The 20,580-nt window shown below is 39.1% G+C and overlaps 1 protein-coding gene and 1 non-coding gene across 2 annotated transcripts in view; one reads left to right on the forward strand and one right to left on the reverse strand.

Annotated features, from left to right (window-relative positions):
* Window positions 1–20,580, reverse strand: part of LOC117301628 (transmembrane protein 145-like) — a 28,374-nt gene that overhangs the window by 6,563 nt on the left and 1,231 nt on the right. The window contains exons 2-13 of the mRNA XM_033785649.1: window positions 19,080–19,154; window positions 15,135–15,221; window positions 13,924–14,151; window positions 12,185–12,263; window positions 11,660–11,731; window positions 8,211–8,279; window positions 7,310–7,469; window positions 6,174–6,267; window positions 5,242–5,414; window positions 2,869–2,989; window positions 1,423–1,662; window positions 463–624 (exon numbers count right to left, since the gene is read on the reverse strand). Of these exons, the coding sequence (XP_033641540.1) occupies window positions 463–624; window positions 1,423–1,662; window positions 2,869–2,989; window positions 5,242–5,414; window positions 6,174–6,267; window positions 7,310–7,469; window positions 8,211–8,279; window positions 11,660–11,731; window positions 12,185–12,263; window positions 13,924–14,151; window positions 15,135–15,221; window positions 19,080–19,154 (1,560 nt within the window). The remainder of the gene's footprint in view (window positions 1–462; window positions 625–1,422; window positions 1,663–2,868; window positions 2,990–5,241; window positions 5,415–6,173; window positions 6,268–7,309; window positions 7,470–8,210; window positions 8,280–11,659; window positions 11,732–12,184; window positions 12,264–13,923; window positions 14,152–15,134; window positions 15,222–19,079; window positions 19,155–20,580) is intronic.
* On the forward strand, window positions 14,790–14,862 carry Trnac-aca. Its single transcript has one exon. It is a non-coding gene; the product is annotated as a tRNA-Cys (tRNA).

A 20,580-nucleotide genomic window follows, 5' to 3' on the forward strand; every position in this document is an offset into this window, starting at 1 on the left:
GCATGTTGCATGCTGGAGTTTTATCATATTCTGTGCATGGTTGGTGAACAACCCGGCTATGAGAAAAGTTAAGAATGCCTGACGCAGCTCAAGGCCAAACCCAAGTTGTCCGTATAGATGACGGTGGAAACTATATCTATCTCGCATTTGCAGTGCCAGTGGGATTACTATTATTAATGTAAAGAGAGGTTTGCGGGAGCACCATGTACAAGTAAACATCTTATTTGAGTAGTGTTGATTATGAGAAGAACTGTTGGTTAACGACTGAATGTTCCGATCAGTATGCTCTGATTGTTTTCAAGGGAATGCTGGACTGTGTTGAAAAAGTCATAATTTTTCATCACAACTGAAAGCCAAATCAAAGGTTACTATAAAAGCGACTACATGAACATGTACAGCTAGCTCGCATGCAAGCAACTACTGAAAAGCCTTCATGCATAGTAGTAGACCCGTCTGTCTTACCGTCCTGACTGTAGCTCCTTTTTCTAGCCCGTCGTTCTGATACGGGGGATAACTTAATGTTTGGGGTGGTGCCGAGGGAGGGGGGTAGCCCCCTAGACCGGGGGGTAACGATGGGGGGTAAACTGGGTCCTGTACAGGTGAGTTTCCTGTAGTAGGTTTATTCTGGGGGTTAATAAATATATACAGTAACGGGTTATAAAAGCACCATCTACATGTAATAATAATAATGAACCATTCTTAGTTAATATAATATGACTACACCACCAAGCTAGCCCAGTGGCTAGAGGCAGTGTCAATCCTCCCCTTTATGTGTTAGCATCTATTACTGTGAGTAAGGGAATCAATGTGTGGTGAAGAGGTTTTCAACTAGTGGTTTAATCCCAACAAGGGCTGGTTCTTGATAATTTTACCGAGACGAAGTCGAGGACAAATTATCAAGTACCAGGCCTCAGCGGGTTTAAACCACTAGTTGAAAACCGATTCAACACACTTTGATTCCCATTCATAAATACCTTTTTGGTTAAAAGGCGTAATAAAGTAAGAAACTCTGTAAAACTTATCCGTTTCCGCCTCCATGGTACTTTCAGTATACGTGTTGTTACATGTACATGTACGATGTCCGTAAGGTGTGTTTTCCGGTTCCGTTCGTGCGCATGCGCGTATAGTCTTGGTGCATATTCACTGGTTTTCCTTTCATACTCACCGACAGCGCCTGAATCGCCCGTAACAAGAAACGTCTTGCATCAAGACTAGCGCGGAGTCTCCGCTCACAATTGGTTATAAACACTGGTCATTATCAACGGTTAAAACACCCCCACGTGACGCGCTCTCCATCAATAGGAATAGCGAAACTGTCTGAGGTATTTATGAATACAATGAAGTGTACCCGTGGCGGAGTTAAAACCTTAACCATCATCAATCCTTTCGTTGTCACAAACACGCTTGACTTTTTTAACTCACCCCATTGACAGCGTATGGCGAAAACGCTTTCGATGACTCTCTGTTGGATGTTGTCACCGCAAACATCTCGGTAAAGTTTGGCATCCCGTTATCCCTGAAGGCAGCATTGCCGTAGTCACTGTGAGTGAATCCGTCAATGTTGTTGGACATGGCGCCGGACGGCTCGGCTATTATACCAATTTGGGACGTTCGGACATGATAAGGAAAGTTACGATTGGCTGCTGACGGCCTTGTCATTACCTGTGAATGGAATTGATTTAAAGATTACAATTAGAGACATTTTTATCTAACATTATTTATTATTATCAGTTTAGGCCTATAGAACTTGTAGAACAATTTTGGTTGATGTTTTGTATATAATATCCATTTTGATATTTTGTATGAAAAGCCACAAGCGCCTTACAGGCAGCTCAGGGCTGTATACTCCTAAGGGAGCTGAGAAACATTACAGGGATGTTATTGGCCCCATGACCAGGGAGCATTGATACGGTTATTGTGAAATATGCTATATAGGCCTAAGAATTTGTTATTATTTTTTCATTATTATTTTTGTATGGGCCTTCTTCTTTATAGTGTGATGTTGTACTTCTTGGTATTTTGAAAACTGTTTTTGTTATGGAGCTGCCAATTGTTTTTTATTATTGCCTTATTCTAGAATAAATAAAGTATTTTTTAATTGAATTGAACACTTAATCAATACATACTGTAGATACACTCATGTACACTATAATTAATGTATAAAATATAAGCAACCAATCAATATCTACTGCTCCTAATCAATTTAATTAGTTATTTATTATTCATCTATAAAAAATATATGAGCAATTATATAATAGGAAGAGAAAATACATTGAAATTCAAAGGAAAAAATTAAAAAATATTATAAAAAAAAACAAACAAAAACAGGAGAAACTGGAAACAAGACATACATGTATACAAAATACATCTCAATACAATCAATCAATCAATCAATATTTAAATCAGTGATGATTTGTCGTACTAAAAGTTAAAAAAATATTCAATAAAAACAATCCACCAATCAACCATTGCTCAAAGAACCAATTCCTACAAATATGTATGGTTCGAAGTATCTCTGATCAATCAATAATCAATCAGTCATTAAATCTCTTGGTGATAATTTACACAATTAAATAATCAATGAAAACAAAATCAGTCAATCAAACAATAAATCAATCAATAAATCGGTAAAACAAATCAATTTCATCTTAAAAAAAATACTTGAAACAAAGTCAATCAATCAATGAATATTTGCAATATGTTACAAAATAAATCAATCAATAAATCTGTAAAAACAAATCAATTTCATCTTTAAAAAAATTCTTAAAATGTCTGTGAAAAAAGAATAACAGGCATTTTACTCGGGTTGGATTTGAGCCCACAACCTTTCACTAAGAAATAATAAACCTGAGTATAAGGATTACTCACCAAGAAAGCCAACTGCGCAGTAAACGCTATAACTAACTCTATAACATTCATCACTTTTTCTCTCCACCATTTCGGGAACACAAACGTCGCTATTAGAATCATAATTGGTGTTGACAAGAACCTAGAAACAAAGAAGAAAACAACTTCTAAACTCTGAAAATATTTTAAGGCACTGGACACCTTTGCTAAATGTCGAAGGCCGAAAACACTAAAAATCCTGCAGGCGCCCTTGTCTTTGCTTTGCTACTATTTGCGAGTGTAGCTGTGTTCTGCTTACTGGACACTATTGGTATTTGTCAAAGACCAGTCTATCTCAATATAAGCACACACAAAAAAACCTGTGAAAATGTGAGCTCAATTGATTGTCGAAGTTGCGAGATAATAATGAAAGAAAAATTACCCTTGTCACACAAAGTGTGTGCGCTTTCAGACGCTAGATTTTGGGACATTTTTCTTCCGAGGTCTCGAAATCAATCTTGGAAAACTACTTCTTTCTTTATACATGTACTTTCTTCTTTCTTTCTTTAGTCGACTCCCGTTATAACGAGGTCCATCGGACTGGCCCAATTTCCTCGTATTATCCGAACCTCGTCTTAAACGCAGCGCGCTAAATATAGATACATACGTCATCATTGTGCATGCACACAACACGTGTACTTCGAATACATGACATAATGGCCGCACGTGTGTACATAGCTGCATGGCAGAGCTGCAATTGACTACTACTGTGTGCATAGAGTAGTATGTGCGATGTACTGCACAAACAAGCACAACGCGGGGATTATACAAGTGTTTTAACTAAGTTGGTTTAGTTTTAAATTCAATTTTAAAATCAATTTACATTTTACAAGATTGATAAAAAGTGTAAGATTTTAACTTGCGTTCATGTTTTGGGAAGTGTCTCTTACAAAACTTTGGTCGCCGGCAGTTTATTGCCAATGCAATAAATAGTCTTGGTTTTCATTGGTAACCACCTGTTTAACGCTGGATGGTTCATTGCTGCTGCGAGATACCAGGGGAAATCTTACTGCTGCAATGCATATTGCACACGCTGTGAAAATTTTCAATAAAATAAAAGCTGGTTTTTCATTGGTAACCACTAGTGTAATAGTAGAAGGTTCATTGCTAACGCGAGATACCAGGGAGGATCGTGCTGTTCTGTGCATGTGTGTGCATGCGCAATACACTCGTCACAGCAACAAAAAATAGAATCTTGATTTTCATTGGTAAACACTGTGTCATGTTAGATGGTTCATTGCCAATGTGGGATACCAGGTAAAATCTTGCTTTTGCATTCAATAATATTGATCACGCAACTAGTTTTGATTGTAAGTTGCGGGTGTTTTTTTCTTCTGAAAATTTATAATGCGCTTATAAACTCAGTGGATCAGTATCTTTTCTTAAGATTTCTCCAATGTTTGAACCATGCAAACCTCCTAATCCCACCATTGTCCGGAGTTTGGAATTAACAACCTTGCTTGCTGACTCGTGACTCCCGATTTCGGATTAGCGTTGCTAGCGGTAGCGTCCACTTAACACCTCTATTGTATGTCTTAAAAGCCACAAATATCGACTTTACCGGCTGTACAGGTATTTCCTTTGTTGGTTTTTGAATTGTTGTCGTTATAGAAGGGTTTTAAACAATGTTTTGCTCGTAATGGGTCTCCCAAATTACCTCGTTATAACCGTGTTCTCGCTACTACCGTGCTCGTATAATCAGTATTTTAATGCATTGAAACACGCATGGGGCCGTTCGGGACCGGCAAAAAACCTCGTATCAACCGGAACCTCGTAACATGCGAGCTCGTAATAACGGGAGTCGACTGTACTATCAACAGCTCTTCATTACTTGTTAACCACTAAGGTTTTATGCTAATAATTATTTGGAGTAATTACCAATAGTGTAAACAGAACGTAATGGGGTGGAGTGGGATTTCTTGAAATCTTCCCCCCAAAAAGGAGGGGAATGGCTGGCTCTTTGTAGTGAACAAACAAAAGAAGGCCGTGATTAAAGGCGGTGGACACTATTGGTAATTGTCAAAGACTAGTCTTCACAGTTGGTGTATCTCAACATATATATAAAATAACAAACCTGCGAGATAATAATAATAGAAAAGACACCCTTGCCACACGAAGTTGTGTGCTTTCTGATTTGATTTCGAGACCTCAAATTCTAAACATGAGGTCTCAAAATCAAATTTGTGGAAAATTACTTCTTTCTCGAAAACTACATTGCTTCAGAGGGAGCAGTTTCTCACCATGTTTTATACTATCAACCTCTTCCCAATACTCATAATCAAGAAAGGTTTGATGATGATAATTATTTTGAGTAATTACCAATAGTGTCCACTTCCTTTAAGGCTATGCACTTACCATAGTGTGTAGAAGAAAAAGAAGGGGACGTAGAATAATCCTTTCTCTGGGTAGTGTTTCAATGTGAAGAAGATGGCGTAGATGAACCATAACCAGCAGACACCACGGATGCCAATCAGACCAAAACCAGCTGGGCTCTCGTAGAGGTACAGAACCTCACCAGGATCAAACACCTGAGGGCAGTATTTAAAATTGTTACACAGAAAGGCATGATAAGTAAGAAGATGGCGTAGATGAACCATAACCAGCAGACACCACGGATGCCAATCAGACCAAAACCAGCTGGGCTCTCGTACAGGTACAGAACCTCACCAGGATCAAACACCTGAGGGCAGTATTTAAAATTATTAAAATCACTTGAGGGCAGTTTTTAAAATTGTTACACAGAAAGGCATGATAAGTAAGAAGATGGCATAGATGAACCATAACCAGCAGACACCACGGATGCCAATCAGACCAAACCAGCTGGGCTCTCGTACAGGTAGAGAACCTCACCAGGATCAAACACCTGAGGGCAGTATTTACAATAGTTACTAACACTTGAGGGCAGTATTTAGAATTGTTACACAGAGATCAGGCATGATAAATAAAAAGATGGCGTAGATGAACCATAACCAGCAGACACCACGGATGCCAATCAGACCAAAACCAGCTGGGCTCTCGTACAGGTAGAGAACCTCACCAGGATCAAACACCCGAGGGCAGCGTTTAAAATGGTTACAAACACTTGAGGGCAGTATTTAAAATTGTTACAAACACTTGAGGGCAGTATTTTAAAATTAACCTATCTTTCTGAAAGTTTGTATATACTCAGCGCCTTGAGTACCTTGTTTGGTAGATACGTGCGCTATATAAGACTTCACTATTATTATTATTATAACAGAACAAAATTTGCAGCAACAACATGAACGAAAAAAACATACGGTACTTACCGCAAGTTGGTAAATGAAAAGTGCTGCATACAGCATTGTATAGATACACATGAGAACTGCTATCTTGACGCTGCCCGAATGACTGATGCGCCCTCTAGAGGTGGAAACAAACCAGGAATGAGTCAAACAAAATAATCAGGCAAATTTGAAGCTGAGAGAACGTGTCTGCTCAAAACTTCTAAACTCGAAAAAGGAAAACAAAATTGATGAAGCTCTTTGTTGAGTGTTTTGACACTTGTCAATAGTCAGTCAAGTCAAATGTTTGTGGATTTGTTTATGAGCGATGGTGACTTGGGATTTCATAATTTTGCGTTTAAAAGGGGGGGGGTATGTTTTTAAGCACAAAAACTGTCACACTTGCAAAGTAAGAAAAAAAACAGTTGTGTAGTTTAGAACAACTGCAATTTGTATTAAATATTTTCCTTTTTTTTATTTTATTGGAAAGTGGAGAATTGCAAGAACTTTGATCTCATTCACATCAAGTAACCCATAAAATTGAACATAATATTGACGTCTGTTTTAAGATGTCGTGGCCGTGCGGATAAGAGCACTGAACTCAAGGTCTTGTGATTCTGTTCAGCAGAGTGTGGGTTCGAGTCCCGGTCGTGACACTACCTGTGTCCCTGAGCAAGACACTGAAATACATGATTCTCTCCACCCAGGGTTAAATGGGTACCTGTGATGGCAGAGATGGTTCTTGTGATTAATGTAGCCAAGTAACGAATATTTGTTGCACAGGCTGTATACTCCCCATTTAAAGCCCAGTGAAAACTCTTCCTAACTTAGGATTAGTCTTAGGACTTAGGGTTAAGTTCTGTAGCCATAGACGTTAGGATGCATTGAACCCATCCTAAGTTGGGACGGGTTACTCGTCCTAACTCGAGATAGGATTAATCCTAGCGTTTTGTGAAATCTGCTGCAGGGGTAATAATGTGGAAGTGCTTTGAAATGCCCCTCTAGTGTGAAAAGCGCTATATAAAAACTGGTTATTATTATTATTATTATTATTATTAATATTATTATTATTATTATTATTATTATTATTATCTGGATACCAAGTTACTCGGCACAGGCCAACTCTGGGTAAAGCTACCTGCCGGGGTTTCACCTCTATGATTCATTTTGCTATTACCTACCTTGTAATGGTATAACCCTTGCCCATGAGTATCAACATGAGTAGAAACACACCATCTCCAAATGCCTGGAAGGCCAGGGCGGTCATTTTAACATTTGTAAGGGGTGTCCCATCATTTGCATAGTCCACGTAGAAGATGATGAAAAACATCATCGCGACCACTGAAGAAAAAGAAAACCAAACAGTATGTTAATTATACTGTACTTATGATTACAACAAACATGATAAACAAGTTTTATTCTCCATTGATTGCAGAGTCCACATAGAAAGTGATGAAGAACATCATGGCGATCACTGAAGACAAAATAAACAGTATGGAAATATAACTGTAATTATAACAGTATAATGCAATAAACAAGTTTTTTTTCCCCTTTATCTAGAAGTTGATGAATAACATCATAGCGACCACTGAAGAAAAAAAACAGTATGGATACTGTCATTATGATACAATAAACAAGTTTTTTCTCTAGCTAGAAGATGATGAAGAATATCATAGCGACTGAAGAAAAAAAAACAGTATGGAAAAACTTCTGTAGTTATGATTACAACAAACAAGTTTTTTTTTATTATAATCAATTGCAAAGTCCACATAGTGAAGAGTAATACACATCTTACCGATCACTGAAGCATAAAAATAAAAATGGAAATATTACTGTAATTCTGATTACGATAAACAAGTTTTTTTTCTATCGTTTGCACAGTCTACTTAAAAGATGCATCATAGCGATCACTGAAAAACAACAGAATGGAAGTACAACTGTAATTGTGATTAAGAGAAACAAGTTTTCTTTTCTCTATATGTTGGGAGAAAACACCACAGAAACTTGAATGTCAGTTTATAAGATCGCTGCTGCGTGTTGCGTAAGAATGTTATGCATTACTGTGTCCGTCAAATATCTTACCGTAGCAGAAGGTGACAAGAATGAACATCTTGTAGGTGGTATGAAGTAACTGACGATTGTGTAGAACATCTAGAGGAGCAAAACACAAAAACCCAATCAATATTGACCACTACATGAGAGCATTATTTATACATAGTTATCACTACATGTATATATCTAGACATGGCTAATATGGTTGAGTTTTCAAACAAACAATTTTGTCTTGATATGGGTCACACAAATACAAAGTGATGGGAGCGGGATTTGAACCATCGACCTCTGGATTAACGTGTGGGTGCTCTACCAACTAAAGCTACATGTATCTTGCCCTATTTTTGAGAAAATAGAATTAACTGTTGCAAACAACTTACCAACCAAATGGACCGAGAGTATAAATGCAAAAAATAGTTAATGGCCTGACGTTTCGACCCTAGCAGAGTCTTTCTCGAAGGCTAAATGACAACACAACAAACATGAACAGGTAACTAAGTGAAACATAAGCAGTGAAGTGGAAATACATGAATGGGGTTAGAAAGCATACATAAAAAAGCAGGGGGTAAACAATGAATAGGGGGACAAAAAAGGGGGGGGGGTGAAGGGAAGGGGCTGGCTTGACCACAAGCAAGAATATGGAAACACAAAGGACAACATCGAGGGTGGTGAGGTTGGGTAAAAAGTAATTTATATTAGTGAATGAGGCTCAGGCTAAAAGGCTATGGGGAAAAAAGGAGACGGCAAAACAAAAGGTTTATTAGTCGTTTCCTTCTTGGATGTTCAGACCATGGGGTTGAATGGTCTGGAGGCGTCTAATCCAGAGTTTCTCCCTACTCAAACGCACAGTCTCTCTGTGGTTGCCTAGTGCCTCTATGCCCTGTAAGATCATGTCAGAAATGGAGTGATTAGGAAGATTGAAGTGATGACCTACAGGTGTATCTAGCTTTTGGGTCTTGACTGTAGATCTGTGGCCGTAGAAACGCCTCTTGAGTGTAGTTCTTGTTTCACCTATATATTGAACACCACAGACTCTGCAAGATATGAGATAAATGAGATTAGTGGTGGTGCAGGTGACATGACCCCTTGTCTTATGGGTGGTACCGCCGGTGTTACTGGTGAAGGAGTCCGATTCCCTGATGTGTTGTCTACAGACGATGCATTTGGAGATGTTGGAACACCTAAAAGTTCCCTGTGGTAGAGGGGGATTAACATCATCATTAATGGGAGGGACTTCTGCTCGGACAATGAGATCCCTGAGACTTGGTGGGCGTCTGTAGGCAACTATGGGTTCTTCCTGCACAGCACGTTGAAGTCGATCTGATGTGTGAAGAATATGATGGTTAGAACTGGTTATTTTACGAATGGGAGGAAGTGAGGGGTGGAAAGTGTTGTCAACGTGCTGTGCAGGAAGAACCCATAGTTGCCTACAGACGCCCACCAAGTCTCAGGGATCTCATTGTCCGAGCAGAAGTCCCTCCCATTAATGATGATGTTAATCCCCCTCTACCACAGGGAACTTTTAGGTGTTCCAACATCTCCAAATGCATCGTCTGTAGACAACACATCAGGGAATCGGACTCCTTCACCAGTAACACCGGCGGTACCACCCATAAGACAAGGGGTCATGTCACCTGCACCACCACTAATCTCATTTATCTCATATCTTGCAGAGTCTGTGGTGTTCAATATATAGGTGAAACAAGAACTACACTCAAGAGGCGTTTCTACGGCCACAGATCTACAGTCAAGACCCAAAAGCTAGATACACCTGTAGGTCATCACTTCAATCTTCCTAATCACTCCATTTCTGACATGATCTTACAGGGCATAGAGGCACTAGGCAACCACAGAGAGACTGTGCGTTTGAGTAGGGAGAAACTCTGGATTAGACGCCTCCAGACCATTCAACCCCATGGTCTGAACATCCAAGAAGGAAACGACTAATAAACCTTTTGTTTTGCCGTCTCCTTTTTTCCCCATAGCCTTTTAGCCTGAGCCTCATTCACTAATATAAATTACTTTTTACCCAACCTCACCACCCTCGATGTTGTCCTTTGTGTTTCCATATTCTTGCTTGTGGTCAAGCCAGCCCCTTCCCTTCACCCCCCCCCTTTTTTGTCCCCCTATTCATTGTTTACCCCCTGCTTTTTTATGTATGCTTTCTAACCCCATTCATGTATTTCCACTTCACTGCTTATGTTTCACTTAGTTACCTGTTCATGTTTGTTGTGTTGTCATTTAGCCTTCGAGAAAGACTCTGCTAGGGTCGAAACGTCAGGCCATTAACTATTTTTTGCCCTATTTTTGTGATTTCCCTATTTTGACAATATCCTTGTTCGAGGGTGCCAGACAAGCAATGGGTAAAAAGTCTCTGAGAAGGATTAAATAAACCAGAAATTTGTGCAACATGGGTGTTTTTTCTTTCATTATTCTCTTGCAAATTCGATGACCACTTGGGTCAAATTTTCACAGACTTGTTATTTTATGCAAATTTTGGGATACACCATGTGAGAATACTGGTCTTTGACAATTAGAAAGGTGTCCAGTGCCTGACCAGTAGCAATGCATTTGTGGCTAATCTACATGTATTACTTATAATTTAGTTTGACCTTGTTTGGGGGATCATGACTAAAGCCTGTGACCTCACTTTGGATATTAAACACTTCCTTCGTGTCTGATGTCCTTCGCATCATCCCTACATACTAAGCTTGGGCGATATCACAATATTATGGAATATCGCGATACTAACTTGGAAACGATTTCGATATCGGATTGATTTAGTTTTAGTCGAAATATCGATATATCGCGATATATATCGCACAAAATACTGCCACAAAATGGAATGGTCTATCTTTACACGCTAGATTACCAATCCAATAAGCCATTTGTGTGTTAGATTTGAATAATGTCTGGTATAACGACATGCTTGATCACAAGTCATACATCAGACTATAGAGACAGTTGCTAATCACATGATCAGGGGCAAGCTTTTGCAATGTTCCGTAAGAGACAGTGAACACAGGTACAAAATTCTAAATGAATGTGTATGGCACAATATACCTTTATCATGCTGTGAGCATCTTGGTCACGTTCCCTAAGTCCATAACAGTAATAAATGTTAACAGTCATCACGCAAACATGGCACCAGAATATTATTTCTTCCTGCCACAGTTTGGTTACAAAGAGTTGACATGGAGTAAAATCAAGATGGCCACACCGTGATAAAGATCTATGGTACCAGGGTTTGCTCATCTGGAGGTTGCTATAAAAAAAGCTTGCCTCACACCATTTGACATTGTAACTGTCTCTATACATGTAGTCTGAAAAATTCAAATGTAAGCGGAAACTTGTGACCAAGCAAGTCACTGTAGCAAACAATATTCAAATCTAACAAGCAATCGGCTTAAATGAGAATGATCCTTCCATTCTTAGTTTGAGACACTCCCTTTGTAAGATCTATAATATGGAATACTCACTTGCAACGTACACGGATCCAATGAAGAGTAAGCCGAACAAAATCAGGAATGTGATATCAGTTTCAAGGATTCCTGCAACAAGAAAGACAAAACACACCAACTTTAAAGTCAGAAAATCAAACCGTACAGAGTGCACATGAAGTAAGACTGGTCCCCTGTCTTCATCCTTGCCGATAAAGACATAAAATAATATGTACCCTGGCACTGAAAGAGTAATGTTCCATAAAGAAAAGATCACAGTAACTGCCATTTTCCCTTGTGGTGAACGAGTCACGCAAACTAGTCGGTGAGAGAGCTTTTTGTACTGCTGCCTCTCTCTCCTACAAAACGGTCTTTTCCTGTCCCCATTAAAAGCACTCGGACTGTTCTATACCTCAGAAAGGGTCTCAAGACTCACTTGTTCTTCAATCTGTAGAGCTGGTTATCACCGTCACTTTGGTGCCTTGGACCCTTTGACAATTTGGCGCTATGTAATCATGGCGCTGTGTTATTATGGTTAATATTAGATGTCAAAGTAAAACTTACCAAACTGATCTGCCGAGAAATGTGTGTCCCAGAAACCCTCTCCATTCGTGAAGGTTAATTTGTATTTCAGATACAAACCCTGCAAGACAGTCAAGAAAAATCTTCAATTATTTAAATTTAAAGGAATGTTACAGAATTGGTAAGAAACAAAAATTGTGAAGATCACAGATTTACATCAAACTTACACGGTCTAATGATGATGATAGTAGAAAACATCCTATGAAATATTTCTGTCTGAAGTGTCATATTTGATGAGAACTGAATAATCTAATTTCACATTTGGAGTTTATCGCTCAAGTTAGCGTTTTATTTAGTTTTGTTTTGGAATCGATGCAAGGCAAAACTTGTAATCGGTTTTTCACTATTCTCTCGCGACCCAGATGGCCGATCGATCTCAAACTCCTACAGGTTTGTCAGTTTGTGTATATGGTGGGTTACATAAGGTGCCTGCACTGCCAGAAACTTTTTTGCTAGCAAAACCAATTCTTTACTGCCTTTAAAAGGGCAAACAAATAATGCTTCATCAGCTTATGGTCCAAAAACTTGAGAAGACACATTAATTTTCTAGATTTTTTTCCCATTCTTTGATTTAGTTTGGTCAGTGACTTTAAAGACACGGGACACCTTTGGTAACTGAAAAAGACCAATATTCTCACTTTGTGTATCTCAACATGCATATAACATAAATCTATGAAAATTTGGACTTAATTGGTCATTCAAGTTGCAAGAGAATAATAAAAATACAAACACCATTGTTGCACAAATTTGAGTGCTTTCAGATGCCTAATAATAGGCTTCAGGCCTGAAGTCTTTTGCTAGATTCAAATAATTGAGTGAGAAATTACCTTTTTCTCAAAAAACTGCATAACTTCAGCGGGGGCCGTTTTTCACAATGTTTTTTTACTACATGTGTCAACAGCTCTCCAGTGCTCGTTACAAAGTAAATTTTATGCTATTATACATGTTTTGAGTAATTACCATTAATAAATACCTTGGACGGTTTCAAGTCTCTGATTGGTCAAAACCCGGTCACGTGTGGGAGTGTTAACGGTGGTATAAAGACCGGCTTTGGAAAATAGCGAATAAGTGGCCACTAAATCAGCATACATTGTGTAAAACTTGCGCGTTGCACTGTATCGCACGCTTATTTATATCCCTGTTACTTTCATTGCAACTTCGCGCACTTCGCGTACGCGCACTGAAAATGTATCAATTTTGAGTGCGCGCGTGTAACATGTGCGCGCATATAAACTGACGACGCCGAGCTCATGCGCGCCTTTTTAATGCACAAGGAACAGCTATCGTCCAATCATTTCCCTCCTTTGACCCCAGTGAAGGCGCTGAACAGATCATTATTTCAAAGAGGCATGGTCTCAAAGATCAGTAATGTTAATTAACGCACGAAAAATATGGCCCCTGAACATGTCTAGAAGTGCCGCCGAGAGAAAAGTTACAAAATTTGGACAATTTTAGCCGTTTAATTCGCTAAAAAAGGTATTTATTAATGGGAATAACAGTGTTCGTACCCGGTCTTCACTGCGTGGTAATGACCTTGGTTGGTGGCTGGCGCTGTTAACGTTAACAGCGCCAACCACCAACCCGGTCTTTACCACGCAGTGAAGACCGGGTACTCGCACTGTTATTCCCTAACTCGTGTCCAGTACCTATAAGCTTTTAGAGTACATCAAGGCTCAGCAAGTGAACACAACAACATGTACCTAGAGAAAAGTCCACCTTACCCTTGTGGTATTGCAATTATCCAGCGCCACATACCACCATCTCTCCCTAACCGATCGGAAGCTCCGCCCAGCTCTGCAGTCAAGCTTCTCCGTGTCTCCGAACAAGTTTGACATCTGGTCATCTTCTTCTAGCTTCGTCAGAATACAGCCTGCCCAGACGTACTCTGTGGTCAAATTGATGACTTGGTGATTCTCTGCCTTCAGAACGGATTCTTTCTGCTTACAGGTCTAAGCGGAAATAGCAAAGGTTTTATAGTTTAATAAAATTAACTCTGGAAAGTTTTTACAAGCCACTGTGCAGACCACTGTGTAGGGAGAATGCTGTCAAGTTGTAATGTGGTTCTGGAGGCAGAGTCATCACAGTGTGGGTTCATGACCCTTTGTGTCTTTGAGCTTAAAAACCATCATTGCTTCTCACCATCCGGAAGTAAACGGATATCTACATGTACGAGGTTGCTGCGGCTAATAAATACTTGGTACCATAGTCATGATAATGAAAAGTACATGCCAAGTAGTGCGCAATTTCCATGTCCATCCGTATTTTATAAAATAAAAAAAACTTTTAAAGCGTTATTCATAGGATTCGAACTGCCTCTAGCTACCGGGCAACCTCGGTAGTCTAGTTGGTAAGACACTGCTCTAGAATTGCAAGGGTCGTGGGTTCGAATCCCACCCGAGTAACACGCCTGTGATATTTTTTCACAGGGCTCTGGAAAGTACTGAGTATACAGTGCTAACACACATCGGTGTATGGGTAAAAACAAAAATTAATATTCTTTATCCCCGATGCAAATTTAACATCTATTATATCGTTGCGGTACTCGCTGCCAAAACATAGGATTCGAACTGCCTCTAGCTGCCGGGCAACCTCGGTAGTCTAGTTGGTAAGACACTGCTCTACAATTGCAAGGGTCGTGGGTTCGAATCCCACCCGAGTAACACGCCTGTGATATTTTGTCACAGGAATCGGGAAAGTACTGAGTATACAGTTATAACACACATCATAATAATAATTTCTTATTTGATGTCCTTTTCTTTGTTAACTTCTACTTGATGTAATTTTGTTAACATATTATGATGTTGACATATGTGCAATTCAGTTTTTAACTGCGAGTCATGTTTTAATAAACAATTTTTGAATTAAATTGAATTAAAAACGGTGTATGGGTAAAAACACCAAAATTAATGTTAAATTCATGTTCACAGGTTACCTTTAAAGCTACTTCATCAGTAGGATAAACAGCGGGCCACTGATCCTCCTCATCGTAATAGAGAATGAGATTCTGTGTAGCAAATGACTGCAAAGAAAACAATGAAGGAAAAGAAAAAATACAGTATATTTATTGGTTTATACTTATTGGTTAAAGGGTTTCGATACCATTTAGTTTTTGGCCACGATATGAATCTCTACTCAATGACTCACTGTGAATAAAGATGTATGATGAACATGTAATATAAATTAGGCCTACTTGTTGAAAATCAAACTTTTACTCATTTTACTCAAAAACTCGTGTCCAGCATCTCAGCAGGTAATAGGCCTATTCAATGGGAAGCTTTCTACACAACCATTAGCTTTACTTCATGTAGCTGAAATCAATGTTGCCTACTACATACTTTATTGTGCCTACATAGTACATAACATGTACATTGTAAACTGACATCCCTTTGTTAATGGTCATGCAACTCGAACGTCACCATGGTAACGTCATGATCTTTTATACAAGCAATCAACTCTAGCGTCTAGACCGAATTAAGGAGCGACTCTATCTAATGTCTAAGGCAAACAGAGAGGGAATTTTGCTGCCATTTCAAAATAAGGCACGTAGGGCTGGCAGGATGATTTTTAACTTCTATTTCATTTGTTTAATTTTTTATTTTTTATTTTGGGTGGGGGGGGGGGGGTTATCTGATTCTGAAATTACACAAATGTGTTGTAGAAGTTCAAATCTTTCCTTTTATTTTGCGAACTAACAAGTTGGACCATTTTGTGGAGTCAATAATTTTACTCCACTGCATTAAGGAAAACCATGCGGTAGTTTGTGTGGATCATATTATTTTCTACCTTTAAAACGTCTTTCTAATTATGTGTATTTTTGTAACAAAAGGTTTTCAAACACTTTTCATAGACCTAGACAAAGTGTCCCTTTAAAGAGAAGATTTACACGTACATGTACCTCTTATTGGTACTTTTCTGGCATTGAATTTTTTTTAATTATTCAATAGAATTGAAAAGCATTGATTTGGGGTTGAACAAACAAAGAGTGGGGCGTAGAACCAACGACCTCCGGATTAACATGCCAGCGCTCTACCAACTGAGCTACATGTACCATTGAACTAGCCCATGTTGGCGGTCTCCCTATTTTGTCGATATCTTTGTTCAGGGGTGGTCAACATTTATAAACAAAATAATTATTTGTTTCTGTTCAAGATAAATACAGAGTCAGGTATTAAACTGAAATGAAAATCACAAGACTACTAGACTTGTCCAGTCATGATGACTTTACCAGCCCGATGCTAAAATCACTAGCGTCGGGCCTGGCGGCTAGCGTTAATTTCAATACAGTTATTAGTGCATTTGTATCACAGTACTGTACATTGTATGCTGGAAACTAAAAAGCAATTTAAAGTACTGCATCTATGCCCTATTGATTTCTTATAAATCAACACAGCCCTATTGTCTCAGATTTTTAATGAATCCTCCGAACACATTAGTGGGAGTATGAGTGTACACAAGGGGTATGAATGTCAAATAGGGAAGAAGAGTGTACAGCTCATATCCCTAACATCAACTACCTGTTCAATAATGAAAATTCAGCTACTAGGTACTATATGCTAACCATCCAATTCAGTATACACCCAACCCACGGTATAAGGCCGTTTTGTGTGTACATAAAAGCGTTTTTATTTACTGGCATGACATTTGGAGTTTTTGAGCACCAAGGCTGAGCTGACCTACTTACAAGTACAAGACATTTCAGGCTATTTTTATACACAATTTCCAGAGTTTTTCAAGGGCAAAGAAAATAAGAAATAAGACTGAACTAGGAATAACATGCCTAAAAATTGTAAAATATAAGATCTTTTAGCAAAGAGGCCCAACACCAAAACCAATTAGTGTGCTTTAAATAAAAACATTCATTAATTAGTTTTGGTTGGACAAAGACAAATTTACTACAAGTAGATCAGGACTTGAACCCCCGATGACCTCCGGATAAAACATGCTGCCATTGTACCACTTCACAAATTCTGTGCTTACGCTCACTATTCTCAGCTTTTAATACATGGGTTGCCAAATTTCTGAGCTACATGTAGCCTTAAGCCTAAATTCCCCACTAAGCCATGAAATACTTTTTAAAGAAGCAGAATTCTGCTTCCGTAAGCGCTGATTCTTTGCTGAGCTAAGCAGAGCTATAGGCTTTTGTATGAAATTGGGCCCTAGTAGGGCCTACTGTACGTTGGAAGCACTGTAGCCCTAAAATTGTCAATTACGATCTGTTTCAGGTGCCAGTCAGAAGCCATTCAACCTCATTACTGCCATATAGCCAGAGATTACCCTTTTTAATTTTAGGGGATGTGCCTTTTGTATCTGACTACACTATTAAGCAGCTCTGCATGTAGGAAGTAGGCGTGTAATCCTTGGTAAGGGGAAGTGATAATTCGGGGGTGGTGAAAATTTATCGGCCTACTGGGAAATGTCATGGGGCACCAAGGCAACAACTGTAAGGCCACCTGAAAAAATTGTTGATCGTCCCCGCCCAACCGTTCAAAACCCCCCGACCCCATTTTTTCCCTCCCATGTCTGGATATCTCTTTATACTTTTACTGCCAAGATTTTCAACTGATTTTTTTTCAAAATGTACAGGTTTGAAAAGATGTTTAAAGTTCAGGTTTTTTATTCATGTTGGCAAAGCAAGAACAATTCTTCAAATATTACTTGGGCTACACTGTGCTTAGTTGTTTGAAAAAGTTTACAGAACATGTCATCTAGGAGTTACATGTAAATTTGTTTGACAAAACTATTGAAAACAAAAAATAAAAAATAAAAACCTCTGTTTTATAGTGATTGTGATGATTTCTTTATTGTTGATTTCATATTTTGGCATGTCAACAAAACTTAAAAAAAAAAAAAAAAACAACTCCCTCCCTCCCCCATCCGCAAAAAGAAAAGGACGATCAACAATTCTTTTTTTGTATGTGGCCTAGTGTGGAGTTAATTGCTTGAGCCGTCTTCTGCGTTCAGACACGGTACTAAAGTTGGTTTAACTCATGGTTCAACTCGATCGAGTTCAACTCAGTGTGTCTGAACGGATCTAAAGTTAGTCCGAATTGAGTTCAACCATGGAGGTACCCACAAAAGATAAACCGTCCAGGGAGGGGTTTTATCTTTAGACCGCTTCGGGTTAATCTTTTAACACTGTGTGTGGACAGAATCAAATAGACCACATCCGGTTTAACTCACAACAGGCGACCCATTGACCTCCGTAATCATTATGCAAACACACGGTGACCAATGAACAGGACAATAAACAGGATGTTAGAGTAACGGGTCGCGTTTTCTTTGACCTCTTAAAACCAAAGATAAACCGGATCGGTTTAACTCAATGCTGTCTGAACGCAAAATGGTTTTATTTTACGATCACCCCCTGCTGCTCGTAAAAGTTAAACCGGTTCGGGTCTAACTTAGTACGCTGTCTGAACTAAGGTATTTGGCCTGCAAGAGTAAAGTTTATACATAAAGCCTGGGCGTCTAGTGTGTTGTAATCGCGAATCATTGTTGAGTTGAGTCGCGATTACTGTTCGTACTACTCGGTTAATCGTGCAGCCACAGCTACTACAAAAACTATGGGGACCACAATAAAAAGTAGTCGCAATGAACCTGCTTATTAAACCAATTGAGTTGCTCATGACTATTCACAAAAACAATCCTTCAATCTTTTATGCCTAAATAGCCTATATGTAAGTCACGACTTTGACACCAGTCGCACCTGTACGCTAAATGCAACAAATATCTAATAGCCTAACATTTGATCGTACATGTAGTCTTTCTCAAAGGCTAATACTTTTAGTCCGTCAGTCAATCACAGTCAAACACTGGGCTGATAAGGTTTAGAGCTTAACAACTTTTAGGTCTGTCCTAGAAATCAGTCTTTTTTTACCTTTGGATACTCCACCTCAAATCGTAATCTCCCAATATCTGACAGGAAACAGAAGCGAGCCAAAAACATCCAGTTCTGTCAGGGAAAAAAAACACACATTAGAAATCAACTCTGAAAATCCAATTCCTTTGCTCACTGACTGTTGTAATGGCTGCTTGACACATCTGTAGACGCCAAAGACGATCCATTAAGCTCCGCCCCATTGCGTATTGACCAATCACAACGCAACGAAGGTCCAACAAATAAAGTCTGACATGAATGCGCACGCTTGGCGCACGCGGCAGAGTTGTGCAGAATGACAGAAAGGCTATTGGAGAGGCTCACATGTTCTTGCTAAAACCGTGCGTCGTGGGCGGAGCCTAATTAATGCTCTTTTGTGCATCTGCTTAGTGCATTCTCTATGGTGTCTGCCAACATAGGGTCTATATACGCATGCGTGAATGTAAAAAACATTCACGGAAAGGGTTCATTGTGACATTAGTGCATAATTTCTCTGTAGGGGGGGGGGGGATCCGACAGGGCACTGTGCCTCTCTCTGATGCATGCACAGTTTAAAGATTGCACACAATCTTACATAAGCTGCAGATTGGCACAAAATTTAAAGTGTGTTCACAATCTTCAGGTTGTGCAAAAACATTAAAATCCAGCTTCCAATGCATCAGACTCAAATTGTTCTGTTTGACCCCACACAGAGAAGCGTGACTACAAGGAATTTTAATCGACCTTTAATTCTATACCAATGGAACATCTCTCCCCAAGCTTACAAAAGTTGGTAGAACGATGGCACATCAAAATCCAGAGGTCATTGGTTCAAATCCAACTCTAGTCAATTTTGTCCTAGTTCATCCCCCAAATTACTCTTTAATGTCCGCAGTCAGTTTTCCTTTGCTTTTTTACTTGTTTTCATTTTGTTTTAAAGGCAGTGGACACTATTGGTAATTGTCAAAAAACAGTCTTCTCACTTGGTGTATCTAAACAGATGCATAAAATAACAAACCTGTGAAAATTTGAGCTCAATTGGTCGTCGAAGTTGCGAGATATGAGTGAAAGAAAAATAACCCTTGTCACACAAAGATGTGTGCATTTAGATGGTTGATTTCGAGACCTCAAGTTCTAAATCTGAGGTCTCGAAATCAAATTCGTGTAAAACTACTTCTTTCTCGAAAAACTATGGCACTTCAGAGAGAGCTGTTTCACACAATATTTTATACCATCGACCTCTCCCCATTACTCGTCACCAAGAAAGGTTTTATGCCAATAATTATTTTGAGTAACTACCAATAGTGTCCACTGCCTTTAAAGTGAAAAAGGTGGTGGTCGAATACAACACCCTTTTCTTTTCTTTTTTTCTTTTTTTAGGGCAATTTTTTTTGCAGATCGGTTCCCTAGTCGACAAAAATTGTTGAATTTGCACTGAACTGTTTTATTAACTGCCTGGGTGTTTAAATAGAACCTTCCACCAGCTCTTGCCGGCAACCGTCTGGAGGATATGGATGGAGGG

Source organism: Asterias rubens, chromosome 17 (assembly GCF_902459465.1).
Source record: "Asterias rubens chromosome 17, eAstRub1.3, whole genome shotgun sequence".
In the NCBI taxonomy this organism is placed as follows: Eukaryota; Metazoa; Echinodermata; class Asteroidea; order Forcipulatida; family Asteriidae; genus Asterias; species Asterias rubens.